This window comes from Manacus vitellinus, unplaced genomic scaffold, assembly GCF_001715985.3.
Source record: "Manacus vitellinus isolate BGI_N305 unplaced genomic scaffold, ASM171598v3 scaffold_8_pilon, whole genome shotgun sequence".
NCBI classification, from domain to species: domain Eukaryota; kingdom Metazoa; phylum Chordata; class Aves; order Passeriformes; family Pipridae; genus Manacus; species Manacus vitellinus.
Window position 1 is genome coordinate 16,055,100 of NW_021940864.1, and position 18,363 is coordinate 16,073,462.

Genomic DNA, 18,363 nt, shown 5'->3' on the forward strand with positions numbered 1-18,363 from the left:
TGCGGCCCCCGGAGTTTCTCCACGCAAACCAAGACTCGCCACGGGCCCCGCTCGGCGAGGCCCAGGTGGACCCACACCAGCCTCTGTTAAAGACAGAAGTAATTCTCGCCTCACGAGTGCGTTTGTTTGTTCCCCCCTCAGGAGAAGGGATCTGTTAAATGCCGGAGTGGCGACCTGATGCTGCTGAGGACACCGCGCTGCTCAGCGAGGCACTGAGCGACAGCCTGCCTGACAGCCGTAATCTGTTTAGGAGTGTCATCCCAGCTCCAGTTCTTGTTGCTGACCTAAGTGCTTTTCCCTGCGACAAGGCGCCTTTGTACCACAGTATAAGGTAGCCTTCTCCTGGGCTCTGAGGACAACGTGTGACTTGTGCAGAAATGCTGCGATACTGGGGTGAGATCCCGGTTTCCTCCAACCAGGCCAACCGCAGCTCCTTTGACCTGCTGCAGCGCGAGTTCCGTACCGTGGAAGTCCAGGATCCTCCACTGCACCAGCCATCTGCGAATAAGCCCCGGCCCACCACCATGCTGGACATCCCCTCTGAGCCCTGCAGCCTCACTATCCACACCATCCAGCTCATCCAACACAACCGGCGGCTGCGCAGCCTCATCGCCACGGCTCAGGCTCAGAACCAGCAGCAGGCAGAGGGCATAAAAACTGAGGAGAACGAACCTCTGCCATCTTGTCCAGCCTCTCCACCTCTCCCGGATGACCTGCTTCCTCTGGATAGCAAAACGCCCAAAATGCCATTTCAGCTGAGGCACAGTGACCCAGAGAGTGATTTCTACAGGTGTGTTGGTGTTTCTTTGGGTTAGTTTTTGGCTGAAGGAAAGCTGAGTGTTTTTAAATATATATGCAATGTTGCTTCCTCTAGGCTGAAGGGTCAAACAGTTGTATATAAATTATAAAACGGGCTTCAGAAAGGAAATATTTAGCTTTTTCCTGTGTGAGTAACACACGTGTTGTTTAAAATAAATGTGCTTTTGTTTCCTATCAATAAAATGTGGATATGTAGTGCTGATTTCTGTCCTGTTAGTGCTACATTAAATGTGTGTGAATGGTTTTGCTATCCTAGTGGTATTTTGACAAGTTTAGTTACAGGATGTGAAGTCTCTTCTACTTTGGTCACTTACAACTAAGTTATGTTTTTATAATTGAAAACCCGGAAGATGCATGAGGAGGTTTTGGCTGTTTAGCTGTAGGGTCTGCAAAGATGACATGGTAGTATATTTGTAAGATTTCAGTGGCTAAGGACCTATGGCATAGTAACTATCACGTTTCACTCTACTTGTTGGTCTTCTGGTCAGAGGTGGAAATGAGAATGGGTGAAGGGAATTCTTGCCTCTGGTACTGGCTGTGCCAGCCAAGGGCTGGAGAAAATGGAAAGTTGTGTTGCTTCTTCCTCTGCAGCTAGTCTTTGATTAAATAGTGTTGCCACCACCTCCCTATCTACCCCTCTGACAAGCACTAAATTCACAAGGAGGTGTTGCATTTCTTGCAGGATCTCACAATACTTTGTGGGTTATGTGCATTTAAATTATGGGATTAATTCTCACAGCTACAACTTCCTGTTCTTAAATGAAAGACTGTGCACTAATGAACATGATGTGGGAGAATATAATACATTTTAGTTTTTGAAATGGGTAAATGTGCATCAACAAAATATAACTGATCAGTTAAATGCCACTGAGATATTCAACGGCCTGAGGTTGTATAAAATGCATTTTATTGAAAGATGTTGCATTTGGTAACATAGTTCCTCTGGACAGTAGAGTGATTTCTTAATACTGTTTGTGGAGGAACACCTTCATCCCTCTGGAAAGATACAAAGTAACTAGCTGAGAGGGATGAAGGGAAATACTGTCCTGTGGGAATAAAGTCAAGGCCCTGTGACTCCTGCTCTGTGGTTTGTAAAACTGAGTAGTTCTCTGTTCTGTCCTCCCCGGTGGTTTCAGCTTGAAGTTCAGTTTTCTGTGGCTCTGGCCATGTTTTGGAGGCTGCTTTGTCTTTTTGTTGTTCCTTTCGAGTCTCTGGAGTCTGGGTAAAGAAATGTTATTTAGTCGTCAGCCACGTGGGGGAGTTTAAGGACTACGTTGTGAAAACTGGAGAGAGAAATGTTTTGTGGCTGACAGAGTGGATTTATAATGAGCTGCAGTGTATTCTAGATTTTAATTGTGTGCTTGCTAAACCAAACACATTTATGCTTTTCCAGAAGGAAAGCTTTGAGTTTGTTGTTGCATGTTTGTTCTTAGCTGTTTTAAGACACATAAATTAAGAACAGCAGGTGCTGTTCTAGAAGCAAAAATGAAGTTCTGTGATTTGCTGATGCTTCTTAGTCTGTAAAATCAAATTAAAGGAAGAACATTCTTCCCCCTCATAAAACATGGTAGCACTTAATTTTATACTGCCTTCTGAAGTACAGTTGTCAGACTTACAGTATTCAACTAAATCCATATTTTAATTTCATTTTTTTGGCAGTAACCTGGGTCTGAGAAACAATGTATAGGTACATTTAGACACAGGAAGAAAGGAAGATAAGAGTAGCCAGCCTGAATCAGACCACAGGTTTCTTTAGCATAGATGTGTTCTCTTCTATTTCCTTGTTATTCATTTTCATCCTTTGACATGCTGCCCCCTTGTCTTTGATTTTGTTATGCCCAGGAATAATTTTGGTTTTCCTCTGCCCCGCCCCATACCTGTAACCCCTACGTTCTCCTAGCATGAGGAAGAGGCAGAACCTAATTTACTACTATTTTTCAGTTGGTTTGGTCTTTTCAACCCTCCAAAATCTGTACTACCAGCATTTTTATAATCATGATGCTATTTCTCACCTACAGTTTTCTAGACTGTTTATAAATATGTTGAAACAAACTTTGATTCTGACACAGATCCCCAAGGGAAGACCTGGACTCCACAGTGGAGTGGACATACTTGCTTGTTGATTGATTTGGAGGAGTCTGGGTTTGTGAAGTGGGTTTTCCAGTTACAAAAGCTCTCTGAATTCTTTCTGAGCATAACATATTTACCTTTGTTTCCTCTGATTCTTTGAATTTTCCTGATGCACCAAAAATATGGGGCTTGCCAGCCTGCAGTTCTTCACATCTGTTCTGAGGCTATTAAAAGAAAATGTTTTCACATTTCCTTGTCTTCTGGTCCTCATGGACCAACACAGTTTGAAGCAAGAGGTGACTCACCACAGCTATTCAGCTATTTCATCCTTGGAATTCCTTTAGTATTCCTGGATGAACTACCATCTGGTCCTGGTGATTTGCAAGTGTTGATGTTACAGTTCTTGGGATGCACAATAAGGGATTAATGTTTGGTTTTGGTTGGTGTAGAAACAGAAAGTAAGCTTAAAGCATAATTGATGAAGAATGAGTAAGGAACTGGAGACTTAAAACTATCATTTCAACAGGAGACTCCTACCATAATACAACTGCTAGCTTTTCCTTCTTCTCTGTTCAGCTTCCTCAAATTAGCATGGATACATCTTTAAAACAAACCTAACCTACTCGTGTACCTCTTCAGATGCTTTTTCTTGTGTGTACATGGTTGGTTTTGTAACAGATTTCTCAGTCAATCTGTCATTTGCATTCCTGACCACATTGGATGTGTGCTTTGCATTGAAAGATAATCTGTAAACAAAATTGGCAACTTGCAGTGTGAAGACAGTTCATGATAGAAGGACTTGTAGTTAAGAAATATCTGTACAGAAGTAAAGGACCATGTGTCGGTGAGATAGCAGGTTTAATGCTGGGAAGGATTTGAAGCAGTGGAAATTAAAGCAGAGAGAACACACTTCCACTGATGAACTAAGCACTTTGGCTTAGTCTGATTCTAAACCAACTGGTGTTCTGGTTATGCCACTGGGATACAATTTATTTTTGCCATTATCTATTGAGCAGTTTCTTTTCACACCTTTGCAGCTTCCTGTAGACGTAGGATAGGTATTTAAAAAGAGATTTAGTCAGGATGAGATGTAATGAGGCTCTTTTCCGAAAGGAAACAACTTGCTCATTTGAGCTAGTGTGCTGTATTCTTTGATGCACTCTCTGACTGGTATAATCTTGTTTTTCCAATGTTCTCCTTCATTTTACTGCTTTGGAGAGGATGGCTCTGAAGCAGCCTTGTTGTACCTCATTTGGTATAAATCCAACTCCACAGTGTAATGTTTCATGAAATTGTCGTGTTCATAGGAAAAACAGTCCCTCCCTCCATCTGCTGCTGGCGTATGCTCACCTAGAAGGGAGCAGAGCACTTCAATCCCATACTGCAGTTGAGTGAACCTTGGCTAGCAATCCTTGCCTTAGCCCAAACACTGTCCCCTGAAGATAGTTGCATGGGAAATTAACCATGAGCTCCCCTTCTCTCTGAGAAAAACAGCCTAACAGGAGATGAACCTGGGTGAATGGATTCTGCTGCCTTTGTGGGGTGGCTTGTTGTCATTTAACTGACTGACATACAAAATGAGCCTTTTCTGAGTTTTGGAAACTTACTAATTCTGAAAATAAGTCTGGTTTGTATAAATGGACACTATTTTCCTGTCTTCTGTTGTGATTTTCTGCACGTTGCTGGTAGAAGTGGGAGAAGGTTGGGCTTTGGGTCTAATGAATTCATAGCTTGGCAGGGAGATTTTTGTCTGGAACATTATCTAGTGTTGGTGATCCATATATAAAAATATAGAACTCTTAGAAATGCAAAAATGAAGAGTGGGAAATTGGCCAGTATATGTGATAAATTTCATACTATATATTCTGTAGAGATCACCTCCAAGTCACCGACCTAATTTCCTGTCCTGTTAATCCATGGTGATGAAGCTTGAGGTATGAAAGCACTTTTGTTTACTTGTAGCTATAGGACCCTGCTAATTTATTAAGTAGGTTTGGCTTTGGATGGTTGCTGAATGGAGAGCCTTTCAGGAAAAGAACTAAGTGCTGCTGAGGGTGGCATTCTGCATAGTCATAGTACCTGACAGGGTGCTTTTGTAGGTGCTGGGTGAGATCTAAAACCAAGGCTCTTTAGGTATGATCATCAGGGAAAAGAAGACGTTTGCTTGTCCTTTTTGGGAAGACTTGACATTAGATAGCTGTTCTCAACATAAATGTGTCCATATGGCTCTTTTTGTTCATGAGCATTCTTACCAGAAAGTATCTGGAAGTTAAAGGAGATGAAGAAAAATTATTTTCTCATTTGTTGGTTTCCGTTAACATCTACATTTCAATTATTGCTCTTTGTTCTGGCCTTTAATCATATACCTCTGTTGTTTATTGTGGGAAACAGGAAAACAAGAGAAGAAAAAATAAGAAAACCAAAATTGATTGACCTTTCCAAGAGCAAGAGGTGGCGATTTGGATTTGAATACAGTACCTGAAATTTCTTTTCTCTCTGTCTTTAATTGATTGGATTTCAGGTTGATTATATGCCCTTCAGCATAGTGACCTCACTGCATTTTAATACTCACAATTGGTTTCTTTTCCTCCAGGAGTTTAAAAGAGATGTAATATTCTCTGCTGCTTCTGAGCAGTGATATGCATTGCCAAATGGTTGTTGTATTCTATTTTGCAAGTGGCTAAGCATCCTGCCTACACTTGCCGAAATCTGTGTCTGATTTTTTTGCCCACAGTGTCTCTGTATTAACAGTAGCCTGGTTGTTCAGTGGGTTTGGTAGCATGAGATGCTCTCAACTGATGGCTGCCATACAGCTGGATATGTTTTTTATATGCACTAAAGAAAAAGAGATTCTTTTTTATAGGCATAAATTTTGAGGGTTGTTTTCCTTGGTACTTGTTTATTTCTGTTGTAACCTCCCGGTCCTGGTGTTGTGTGAGACATATGGCTGCTTCTGAACTTCAGAAATCTGTGGCTGAGGTGGAAGGGGGAGTGAGGGAGATGTGACAGCTGATTTATAAAGGAACTGATGATCTTTTAATTCATCTTGTCAGGGTGCCTGCTGTCTTCTTAGCATAGTAGTTACATAATTGAGAAGGAATTGAGATTTGAGTCATTTTCCATCAATTAATAGCTGGGATGAATCCATGACCTGAGATCCACATGTTGTTCTTAATATCTGCTCAGAAATATGATCATATACAACTTCTATTACAGTGTGGTTCCCCCCTTTATTTGAATAATCAGAAAGTGCTGAGCTGGTGTTCTTGAAAATGAATGATTTTGTTCCTGATAGCTCTAAGTGTCACCTTCCATTTTCACTCCTCTGAAATGTTATCTTTTTTACTGCTGTGTTTCAGTGGTTTTCTATGGGTCAGTTCTGAGGGTCAGGGAAACCTGAGACTGTGGCCCAGCTTCTCAGTGAGACTGAAGGGTACCTAGTGTAGTTGTTGGAGAGACTTTTATCAAGGCATCAGTACCATTTGTGTACTGATTTAATCAGGTCCTGTTACTGGAAAGAGTGTCTGGTGATATGCAAGTGATGTAGGGTGAGAACGAGGGGAATCTCAAGGTGGACAAATAGATCAGAAACAAATGAGAGTGAAATTCTCAGCTTAATTATGCCTTTGGTGGTGAATGAAGTGTAAAAAAAAGTATATAAATACCATACTTGGCAGAAAGGAAGTTGATTTTTTGACATCAGCATTTGAAGTCCATGTTACTGATATGGGCAAATAGATTACATGCACTTAATTGTGACTTGAGAAATCTGGTAGATACATGTTTCCCAATCAGAGGCCTTGTCTTAACTCCTCTTTTTCCTGTGTAAAACTTCTGTTTGTTAACTCATGTTGATGAAAAGTTTGGGTAGCTGACTGTAAATGTTGTTTGAAGTGCTCATGTCAGTTGTTCTCCATGTCCGCCACCCTGTGTGGTCACTGCTTCCCACTTAGCAACACAGAGAAGAGAACAGAGGTCTCAAACGCAAGGCCAGAGAATGCGGCTTTATGGCAGAACCTCTCCAGGCCTCCTCCCAGGGTCTTGTGTTTGCATCTTAGGTTATATACAGGGATACTTCTTTCAGTGTTGTTCTTAGCGACTGCTGGGAATGAGGACAGGGAAACAGTATCTTTGGCTACAGTGTATCTTTATGAAATGTATGTGTATCCCATTTCTTGCTTTTTTATATATGTCTTTTGCATTAGAAATTCCAATCTTGTCTATTCCAGAAGCCTTTGTATCTCAGTATTAGGTCTGTGACATTAGAGGTAATAAGGAAAAGAAATGTAATTAACTGAGAGGGGAAATGATTTGCATTCAAGTTATTTACAATGCCCTTTTTGTTTGTGTCCAGAACCCATTTAATTCATTTCTCCAGGAGAAAAGCTCTTGGGTGAGAAGAGAGTTGCTTAAGGTTTCAGAAGATTTGCATCCCACATTCATGAATGACCCAAGGACTCTTGCAGCATTAAAAGGGGAAATGAAAATTGGAAGTGCTGATTTGGAGGGAGGGGAAGAAGGAAAAGCAGATAAACCTTTACTAGGTAGTGTTCATATGCAGTGGAGAAGTTGTGGAGAACCCCAAACTCTCTGCTTTCGCTTTGTCCATCACTTATTATTGACAATATCTTTTCAACTTATCTACTCCTTTCAATTTTTGAAAGTGTGCTATTTTTGTCTTTCCTGGTTTTTAGAGGAAAAGGGGAGCCAGTGACTGAGCTGAGTTGGTCCTCCTGCCGGCAACTTCTCTACCAGTCAATGGCCACCATCCTGGCTCACACAGGCTTTGAGTGTGCCAATGAGAGTGTTCTGGAGACCCTGACAGACATTGCCCACGAGTACTGCTTGAAGTTCACCAAACTGCTGCGCTTTGCTGTGGACCGAGAAGCTCGACTTGGGCACACCCCTTTCCCTGATGTCATGGAGCAGGTCTTCCATGAAGTGGGCATTGGCAGCGTGCTCTCTCTGCAGAAGTTCTGGCAGCACCGCATTAAGGATTATCACAGCTACATGCTTCAGGTGAGAAGAGCATTAGGGACCCGACAGCAGCAAGAAGTGTAGCCCCCAGTACAATTGCTTCTTCCTGTGGCAAGTCCTGAGTCTTACTGAGGTGAAATCCAATTAGAAAACCTCCTGGATGTGGAGGGGAGTCATCAAGGGAAAGAGAAACAGGATTTTTTTACTGGAAGACAGAGCCCCTTATTTGTGTCCCTACTGAGGCTAAGGATGCTCTACTGATGGCTTGCCTGAGTTAAAGGAGAGTCTCCCAGCTCTTGAGTGGCCCAGACAAAAATATCAAGTAGAGGTAAAATCAAAACTGACTGATAAACTGAATTTTCTGCTTTAATGGAATATTTGGCTGGAAAACAAGTAAGGAGACAAAAATTACTAAGTTGTGCAGAAGTTTGTGTTTGCTTAAGCAAGGGGTGACTTCCTTAAGCTTTGGTAGGAGTATAGGGTAGTATTGTGCTGATCTGACTTGTCACACAGGTGCTACCTTCCACTGTAGAGGAGACTGTGCTTCTGTTGAGAAAGAAGATGAATTTTTAAATGAGAGGCATCAATAAATGTAGGTTGTAAGAATAAGGGTATGATTTCTCTCTCGGTCCCAGTATTGTAAGAAATTAAACATGCATTTTGTCTGAATGATATGAGGCTACCTGTTGTGGACTTAGAGAAATGCAAGGATTTGAAGTGGAAATCATGCTCCTACTTATCAAAAACAAGGCTTGAATCAAGTAGGTAGCCTGTGACCAAAAACAAAACCTGCCATTCCTTCTTCCTTATGAGTGCCAGTTGACTCATTTTGGAGCAGCTACCTTGTGCTCCTGCTTTTCCCAGGGCTGACACCTTGTGGCTTACAGAGGCAGTGTAAATCAGAGACACATGTAGTATGTAAGTTGTGATGGATTCCGAGGTTTGTGCTTAAAAATAACATCATCAAGATCTGTCTTCCTTAAAACATTCCTGTTCAGAAAACCAGTTGTGTTCATTTTTGTTCAAATGTTTTTATTCAGATGTTCTGTCTTTTTGAATTTGGGCTTTCTGTGTCATTCTGCTGATGCAGTTTTCTCTCATCCTGCAGCCAGTTGTTGTCTTAGTGGTTTTGTTCTTTATAGAGGGTTGAGGTCCACAGTAGCCTCTGTATTTGGAAGCATATCTAGAAGGGGGAAATAGGCTTTGCTATTCTTTTTCCTGCTTGCTTCTGTTGTTAAAAAGCCTTGGGATTTTCCTGAGCACAGTTCATTGACTGTTGGGATTTAGTTGTATAAACAAGCATTTGTTAGAAGCAGATAAAATCTGAAATTTTTAAAATTAATTGCTTACTCTTGTTAACTTTCTGGAAGTACAGGGTAATTCTAAATCTCATTCCTGTATTTGTTCCACTTCTTTAACTGGAGAAAACTTCTGTGCTTTTTGCTGTGAATTTGTCAGAAGGTACTCAGGCTTTGTCCAGTGGTGACTACAGAGCTGACGAAGATCTGAAGTGCTTGGTTTTTAATGCTGGGGTAAATTTGTTACTGGAGGATGGGGGACAATCTTATAGGTAAAACCAAAGAATAAGACAGACACTTTGCTTTTGTTCCTTGCTCTTTTTAAATTTCTGGGCCTCATCATCTCTGTCTGAGAAATCTTTGTCAATCAGATGTTAATGGATTAAACCTCTTATTAAAGCCCCTTGTCACAGGACAGAAGATGCACTTAAAGAGGAAAAAAAAAATCTTTCCTGTGTAACTAGTAAGCTGTTTACTTTTTCGTTTGGGTCAGATGTTAATAACATTCTGGGAACAGAGTGCACTGCAATGTAATTGCCATCAGAGTCTCTGAAGTCATTCTCACCTTTCTGGCCTCTTCTTCACCCACTGATCTTGGACAGGTTAGCAAGCAGCTCTCTGAAGAATACGAGAAGATTGTCAACCCTGAAAAGGCAGCAGAGGACACAAAGCCTGTGAAGATTAAGGAGGAACCTGTGAGTGATATTACTTTCCCCATAAGTGAAGAGTTGGAAGGAGATCTGGCTTCTGGTGACCAGTCTTTGCCTGTTGGAGTCCTTGGAGCTCAAAGTGAGCGCTTCTCAGCCAACTTGGAAGTAGAAGCTTCCCCGCAGACTTCAGGTAGGGATTTCTTGTTGCTCCTGGAAACAGTCCATTAGCAATTCCTTGTGATCTTCTTTCCTCTGGGTAGTTTTAGATTCACATTCGGAGATTCATGTTATTGAGAGGTTGAAGGTCATGTTCCTAAGGTAGTTTAGGCACCAAATGACTTCTGGAAATACAAATGATACTTGCTGCTGTTCTCCATGTTCAGAAGTCACCCTGGTAGTGACAATCATTGTATTATGAAAACTTATCAGTGACTTACGTGAAATTGGCTCATGGAAGCCCCTCCTAGCATCTCTACCCCAAAGCCTGCTGTGGTTAGCTGAGGACATGGAAAATGAAATGGTGAGTGATGTACCGGGGTTATGGAGACTGCACTTTTTTCCTCAAAGTGCAATTCCTTGATGTTGGCATTGAAGCACACTGGTGCTGCTGTGCCTTTTCTATATCTATATACAAGTTTCATTCTGTTCTATGTTTAGTAAAGCTAAACTTCCTGTGAAATGAAGAAGATATTCATCTTCCAAAGAAAGGTATAGAACCTTCTGAACTCTGGAAATCCCTGCAATAATAACTGTTTCACTTAAAAATCTGGTTAAAAAACAGTGAAGCCTGTCCTCTTAACCCCAAACTAAGTAGCATATATAGTGAGGTAGAGTATACCTCTGAGTCCATTAGATTTTTTACATTGTGCTGAGCTTTAAGAGAGCACAAATCCATCTGATGTTTTTCTGAAAGCTCCTACTGTTTTTCATAGCACCTCCAATATGTGAATTGTTTGCATTTTTGTGGGAGAGGGAACAGCAGACTCCTCTGGCTCATCTGGGATTGTGAGTGAATCATCTGGAAAGTTTCGTATTAGCATTTACCACTTGAGACCCAGAGGTTAGCATGCTAGCTGTATATTAAATGCCTCTTGCCTCTCTGATACCGAATTGATGTTTTCTAATTAAGAATACAAGTGCTCTGTTCCTTCCTGAAAATCCCTCTTCACTTGATAAGAGCCTTTGGAAATCTCATCACCGTGAGAAGTCCCAGTCTAGGGCTGGGCAGGCTGGAGAGTGTAATACCATACAGAGCAAGAAAAAGCTGCTGCAATTAGGACTCCACCCTCTCAAAAATACAGGTGTGAGGCCCAAAGAGAGGTCAGTAAGCCTTCAGTGTCTGAGGGCAAAACTCTCCTTACAGCCTTCCCCATTCTTTTTGTGTTTCTGCTTATGGCTGATGTTGCAGTTGTGGGCTAGTTGCTTAATTTCATTGCAGTTGGAGAATGGATGCAAAATTGGGGACTTTGTTCCTCCACCTATCAGGATAACATGAGGATTAGCTTATTTGTAAAGTACTTTGAAGTTAAAGTGCTTTGAAGATGAAACATCCTGTGTTGATGCTTAAGTACTTTTAGTCATTAGTGACACTCTCAGTGATAGGTGACAGGGCTGAATGGAGTAAGAGCAATTGATGATGGAAAGACACAGTTTAGTTCAGTGAGCATCTCTGATTATTGTCTAGACTGGAGCTGTACCTGTGGAACTGATAGTGTTTTAATGATGTGTCCATTGTTGTTGAGAGGGATGCATTTACTTATGATTAACATAAAAAGGACTTTTCATTAAGGCAACTGAGCTAATGTGGGTTGTGTTGCCACAGAGGTCTCATAAACCCTGCTTTGGGTTAGCTGCTCTGGAAAAGATTCCTGACTTCTTCATAAAGGAGAGTTCTCAGTACAGACGTGCTGGGAGATTTCTTCTCTGTGTAATTGCTACTAATAAGGGACTATTGTTACTAGTGTATTGATAATAGGTAATAATAGTGGGTTTGGCTCAGTACAAGAGATTAGGTTGTGCTTTCAAACTCTAGCCATGCTCCTTGAGACACAAGGTTTGTAAAACTCATTAAAACTGGTTTCCTATTTTACTTGGCACGTTTGGGTGGTTTTTTTTTTTTTAATTTTTTTTTCTTTTTAGTTTTATTTTTACTTATTTTATTTTTCATGTGAATTTAATGCCACACAAGAGGGACCAGATTTAAAAGTGAGAAGATTTCATGGTTCAATTTTGGGCTGTTTATGCCCATCTCAGCAAGGAGCCCAATTAGTGCATTTTTAAGAGAATTTTTGTGTCTCTTAAAACTGTAAATAAAGAGAAATAATGCAATCTGTAATTGCTACTCTTGGGGAGAAAAACATTTGCTGTTATCAAGAAATATGATTTCATTATCTTGTACAGAAAATCCTCAATCTGCTCAGGTTGCACACTAGTTCAAAAGTTTTTTATAAAAAGGTGGATGGGGGAGAGCTATTTCCCATGAGTGTGTCTGTGAGGTTGAGCCAAGAGAATTTCTTTCTGTTGTGCTGAAGCATGGGATGAGACCTGTGGGTGTTGAGTACAAGGAGGCAGGCAGGTGGCTGACTGCAGCTCTGATGTCCCTGCATTTCAGTGCTGAAAATGCTATTTGAGACTGTTCATCTACCTACTCCTCTTCCCTCTCACTTCACCTCCCCTGCAGAAGTCCAGTATGTCTGACAGTTGCAAGGACCTCATAATGACTTCTGGACTGCCTCAAAGTCCTGCTGATGCAGGGTCTAGTTCATGTGCTGTTGGTGAACTCACTGCTGCTTAGGTACTCCTTCTGGAGAGTCATATGAAGTTGTTTCTCATGGAGAAAATGACCTGGAGGCTTGCAGTGAAAGGATGGGATGTTTTTTAGAGTGGCAGTTGCTGGGCTGTTAGAACAAAAAAGCCAATAGGTTTTTTTTTTTAAATTAATCACAGTGCTTGTTGCATTTTGTTGGTTTTCCCCCCAGCCTAGTTCACCCGTGGCTTTGCTTTTGCTCCGTCTTTATCAGTGCTGCTGTCCCTTGTATCTGCATGCTGTTTATGATTTATCTTTTTACTTAGTTATTACCGTGTGCTTTTTCCTTTTCTAGGACCTGAGGTGAATGCTTCCCCACTCTGGAACTTGGCACAGGTGAAAATGGAACCACAGGAAAATGAGGAGGGTAATGTACATGGCCATGGGGTCCTAGGCAGTGATGTCTTTGAGGAACCAATGTCAGGCATGAGCGAAGCTGGGATGCCACAAAGCCCCAATGGCTCTGAGAGCAGCTACGGTTCTCATTCTGCTGACAGTCTGATGGGATCCTCACCTGTCTTCAACCAGCGCTGCAAAAAGAAGATGAAGAAGATGTGAGAAGGAACATTCTTTTTATTTAGTCCTGATGGTATTTAATAGACTGGAAATGAACTAGGAGAGTACTGTGATGGCTATGATTCTAACACAGGGCTGGCCCTGGTGTATGGGGGACCTCAAACATAAAATTACTGTGAGAGGTTTGATGTGTAGTGCACTTCATCTCCCCTCTTTGCTGGCTTCTGTACTCCATCCTGACTCATGAGGTAGAAGATCACCCATTACATTTGACGGTGGCATGGCTTGCTTTGGCAGATTAATGAGGAATGTACCAGTGAAAAGTAGTTGTGAGGAGGTTCGCTAAGTCACAGAATCATTGAATAGTTTGGTTTGAAGGTACCTCATGATATTTCTACTCCACCCCCCTGCTCAGAGCACAGCCATTTAGAGCAGGTTGCTGAGGGCTTTGTCCATTTGAGTTTTGAGTATCTACAGGCATAGTGATGCCGAACCTCTTTGGGTAACATTTTTCCACATTTGACAACCTTCATAGTAAGAAAAAAAATATTCTTGCATCTAGTTGGAATTTCCCATGTTCCAGCTTGTCTTCATTGCCTCTTGTTCTATCATTGCTCATCTCTGAGAAGAGTCTGACTGTCTTCTCTAACCTCTTAATATCTCTAGCTATTAAGTGACTATATACAATGAGATCTCTCTCTAGCCTTTTCTCATCTCAAGTGTGAAGAAACCATGTTCCCTGAGCTCTCCTTGCTCATCCTGTGCTCCAGCTCCCTAACCAGTTCTGTGGCCTTCCACTGAAATTACTGCAATGCCCTTGTGAAGGGGAGCACAAAAGTGGATGCAGCGACCCAGACACAGTCTCACAAGTGCTGAATAAAGAGGAATAATAATTTCCCTCAATGTGCTTGCTTCCCTCATGCTTGCTGACTGTTGTGAGCGGCAAAAGAGTCTTAAGGTAGGGTATTTTAAGTTAGAGAGCCATTGCTGATGATTATGATGACCTAGCAAAGATGCTGTAGCATGGTCTCAGTGCCAGCTCACTCAGTGCCTTCAGATTAATCCTGTTGGTTCCAACTGGCTTAAGTTCTTGCTAACTCAGTCTTCCTTGCCATAGGTAAAGCTTTATTACCACACACTGACTGAAGGCCCGGGGACCTGACAGGCCTTAAGGCAAAACTTATCAGTAAAAACAGACAGAAAAGGTGTTGTGTACATCAGCCACAAAGTACAAAGAACATCCTTTGTCACCGTATTGCCTGCATTGTTGAACAGTAAACCCATATTTTCTTATGGTTTCTTTTGCTTCCAGTGTACTTCACATCTCTTACCAGTTTCAACTCCAGCTGAGCTTTGGCTTTCCTAATTGTTCCTGCATACTTGGGCTGTGTCTCTATATCCCTGCTGGCAAGCCCATCCTCATTTCCACTTCTCTGTACCTTTTTGTTTGTGTTTGAGCTCAGTCAGGAGTTCCCTGGTCATCTTTGCTGGCCTTCTGTCATGCCTGCTTTAATTTCTGCTTGTCAGATAGGACTGTTTTTCTACTTTGAGAAAGCTGTCTTTGAAGGTAAGGCAGCACGCTTGGGTTCCTTTGGGCAGCCAGGGTAGGCCCTCATAAAATCCTGCCAAGACATTCCTTGAGTAAACCAAAATTTGTCGACCTGAAGGTACAGGACTCTGTCTTGTAAACATTTCTTGGGATTTTAGATGCCACAATTCCATGTCTTCTGCAGCCAAGACCTTCACATTCTCCACCAATTTTTCCTTCTTAGAAACAAGTCAAGCAGAGCTTATTCCCTAACTGATTTCGTGATCATTTAGTCAGGGAAGCTGATGCGGTTTTTTGGAGAGAATGAAGCAGCTTTTAGTATTGGTGTGAGCCCATACTGGCAATGCAAACTTTTCCTTTGCTGTCATTGGCTTGAGTGCAGCAACTTCTGACTGGGTGAGGTTTCATATTCAAAGTTGTTATCTTGACAACTTAGTCTGAAACAGAATCTATTTTGCTGCTTGCTTTTACAACTCGGCTGACTGATGGAATTTCTTTTGTTCTGCACAATCCTCAGTTGATCAACTCGGTCTTTAACTTGATTCAGTGTGTCTCTCTCTCAAAAGGGCTGGAGTGAACGTGAATCAAGAATGAACAGCCACTTAAACTGGCTTTATACCTGTAACCCCTTGAGATGTTTGAGGGAAATTTACCAAACCTTCCGTTTATCCTTACAATTGCAGGTTTATCTTTTGAAAGAATGAGCTTCAGGGATAGTATTTTTGTTTCTGTATAACATGCCTGGCCTTAATTCTTTTTTCCTAACTGTATTTCTTTTCCACTTTATAGAAGTGGAAGCCAAACATAAAATTCCTCAATGTCTAATAAGAATGTGTGACCACAGGCTTTTATGGACAATGGAGTTAAAATTGTCCATCACAGTTTTAAAGTTTTCTCCTGGGTGTACAATTCTCACTATTTTAAGCCTAGTCAGTAGTAGAAGAACATACCAGGAAATCTTTATTTTGATTCCCCCTGAGTCACCATTAGGCAATCTGCAGTGTCCCTGTTTTCTCAGCCGTAAAAAAAGAATAGTAATATTTGCCAGAAGTATGTTTGAGATTTAGTTACTATGCAAAAAAAGGCACAGTGATCGTTCAGAGAGTTTTGAGAGAGTCATGAGCTTTTATTCAATTCTGGTAGGACTGTTGCTGGCTGGAGAATGTTTAGATGGTCACTGAAGTGTTACAGTCCTATATGATACAGGTTTTAAGCAAAACTGCTGATCACAAAGAAGTACAGCACAACTCTACTGTTCAGCTGCCCAGGTACAAGAATGGCATTTGAGGTGGTATCTTCTCAGCTTTAGATGTCTACATCTAAATTCTTTCCCCTGGGCTCCAGTTGCAGTTGAAGAGAAATAATCATTCTTAAGTCACTGTTCTTTTGACCTTGAAGTAGAAATATAAAGCGGGTCAAATGAATGGCATTTTTAGAAATGTCTGTTTTTCCTTTGTGTGCTCATAGAGTGAGTTCAACTTGACTACCTCTGCTGAAGACATCCACACCATCAATATCTGACATAAGGGATCTGACTTCAGCCCTTCCTGTGTGGGAATCAGAGGAGGCCTCCTCCTGCTAGGCCAGTGCTTTTGCTTTTCTTTTCACATTTAGCAGAGTTTGCCATTCAAATGGCTGTAAGGGGCTAAGAGTAGGCTGCCCATCTCAGCTAAACCAGTAGACCCAGTGTTCTCCACAACACACAGAGTGTAGAGTGTGCTAGGCTGGGGTCTCGAAGCTCATCCTGATTTGGCCCTTGTGCCTGATACTGTGTGAGAACACCTGTCATTGGGCTTTTCTCTGTAGATGCTTTGCAAACAGGTGTATTAAAGTATTCTCGAGGCCAGGGTACTTATGCAAAGTCTGTTGCACTATTTTCAGGAGCTGAATGACAGAGTGACTGCTGCCAGCATCGCTTGCTCATTTGCAAGATTTCAAGTGGGCTAAAAATGAAAATCTAGTGTTCTCCAGGACTTTGGTTAAACCTCCTAAGTGTTAATCTTAAGTGCTTTCTTTGTATTTCTCATGTGCAGATGTTCGTTCTTTCTTTTGTGATTTTTTTCATTTCATGTCCCTTTTCCACACCCGTTTCACCCTATAACACACACTGCAACAAGCCAAGCCTGAGTGCTTCAAGTGTATTTAAATACAGTGGAAATTCACCCTCCTTTGATTCAACTGTGTCACTGCAGTGTAAGGAAGAAGTGTCATTGATTCTCTTTGGGATGCATGTTTATGCAGAGGTGAGAAATCCATCAGCATTGCTTACATACTTAAAAATGAAGGCAGAGTAATAGCTGTACCTCCTGTTCCCACACTGTGCTAAGGGTTGCTGCTGACATTTGTGTGCTTGAAGTTTCCTCTTATGCATGTGGAAGCTTCACCTTCTGGGTGAGCCCTTCCCCTCTGAACATTTATGGTTTTTAGATTTACAGTAGTGTTCATCATGCATGAAATAGTGAAATTTAAAATCCAGCTCACAAAGTCAGATACAGACAATATGCTCTTTTGATGAATCAAATAAGATTTTGCTGGGTATTAATGCAGCCTCGGGAAACTAGTGAGGTGTTCATTGACCATGTAATCCCCAAATTTTAAGCCACTGTGAGATTATGCAGTGGGTTGGAATGAAGCTCTGCTCTTGCAGTTGTTTTTTTGCTGATCGCTGGTAAAGCACTCTGCTGACCCACCTGCTTCAGCAGTCTGCACTTTTGATAGTTCTTTCATCTTTTCTCCATTCTCTTTCCAAAGGTGGGTGGATGAAAAATTGGAATATTGAGTATTGACCATGTCCATATCCAGTAGCACTGATGTCTTTTAGTGATTTAGTTTGCCATGATTGAAATTGGTGGGAACTTTGATATCAATTTGGAGAGCAAGATCTGTGAATTACTTGGCTTTTGAAGTGTTTTGCATAGGAATCATACAGAATTGTAGTTGAGAGAGCACTGTGCATCATATTCCTTTTTCCCTCTAGCAATACCTTTTTATTCCTTTTGAAGAGTTTTGCCTGGTATCCAACAAAGTTCTCTGTATAAATGGCAGTGTAACAACTGTAGTACACAGCTCTGTGTCAGACTGTGCTACCTAGTGATTTAATTCTGAGGCCATCCATGCTAATTTCAATATTCATAATGATGTGCAGAAAAAGAGATGTTTGCTGCATAGAAATTTACAATTTAAAAAGAAAACAGGAAAATAAGATTAGGTAGGGGAGGTGAGGCCAATCTGATTATGTGCTCAGTTCTGAGACTAATGCAGGTGTTATGTGTGAAGGATGTTTTACTTAAAATGTTTTTGTACATGCATGTGAACGAAATATGTAACTTTGCTTGTGTTTATATGGAACAAAATTGCTTCCTAATATTTCAGGGTTGGGTTTTTTCCTTGCTCTCCTGGAGAGAGTTTCTTTGTAATTTCTAATAAAATAAATAAACTACTCAGAAATAAAAATCCTGAAAGCATTGTGTGGATATTTTGGTTTGTTTTGAAGAATGGTGCTGTGAATGCAAAGTCTGCTCTTGGGGTTCTGTCTACCCTGACGTGGGATCTGAGTAGACCTTTTGCAGGCCTAAATAAAGGGCTGAGATGATATATCAGTGTTAGTGTCACAACCAGGAAGACAAGATATATTATTCCAGGAAGTGGCCAGAGAAAATGCAAGTCTTATTTTTCACA

General features: G+C 41.3%; 1 protein-coding gene across 1 annotated transcript; it reads left to right on the plus strand.

The window, feature by feature from the left end:
• The first annotated feature begins 146 nt into the window (after nucleotides 1–146).
• SUPT7L (SPT7 like, STAGA complex gamma subunit) lies at nucleotides 147–18,142 on the plus strand. The gene is made up of 4 exons (XM_008932889.3): nucleotides 147–790; nucleotides 7,584–7,908; nucleotides 9,767–10,004; nucleotides 12,916–18,142. Exons 1-4 carry the CDS (start codon nucleotides 378–380, stop codon nucleotides 13,176–13,178), a joined length of 1,239 nt encoding a protein of 412 aa, XP_008931137.1. The 5' UTR covers nucleotides 147–377; the 3' UTR covers nucleotides 13,179–18,142.
• The last annotated feature ends 221 nt before the right edge of the window (nucleotides 18,143–18,363 follow it).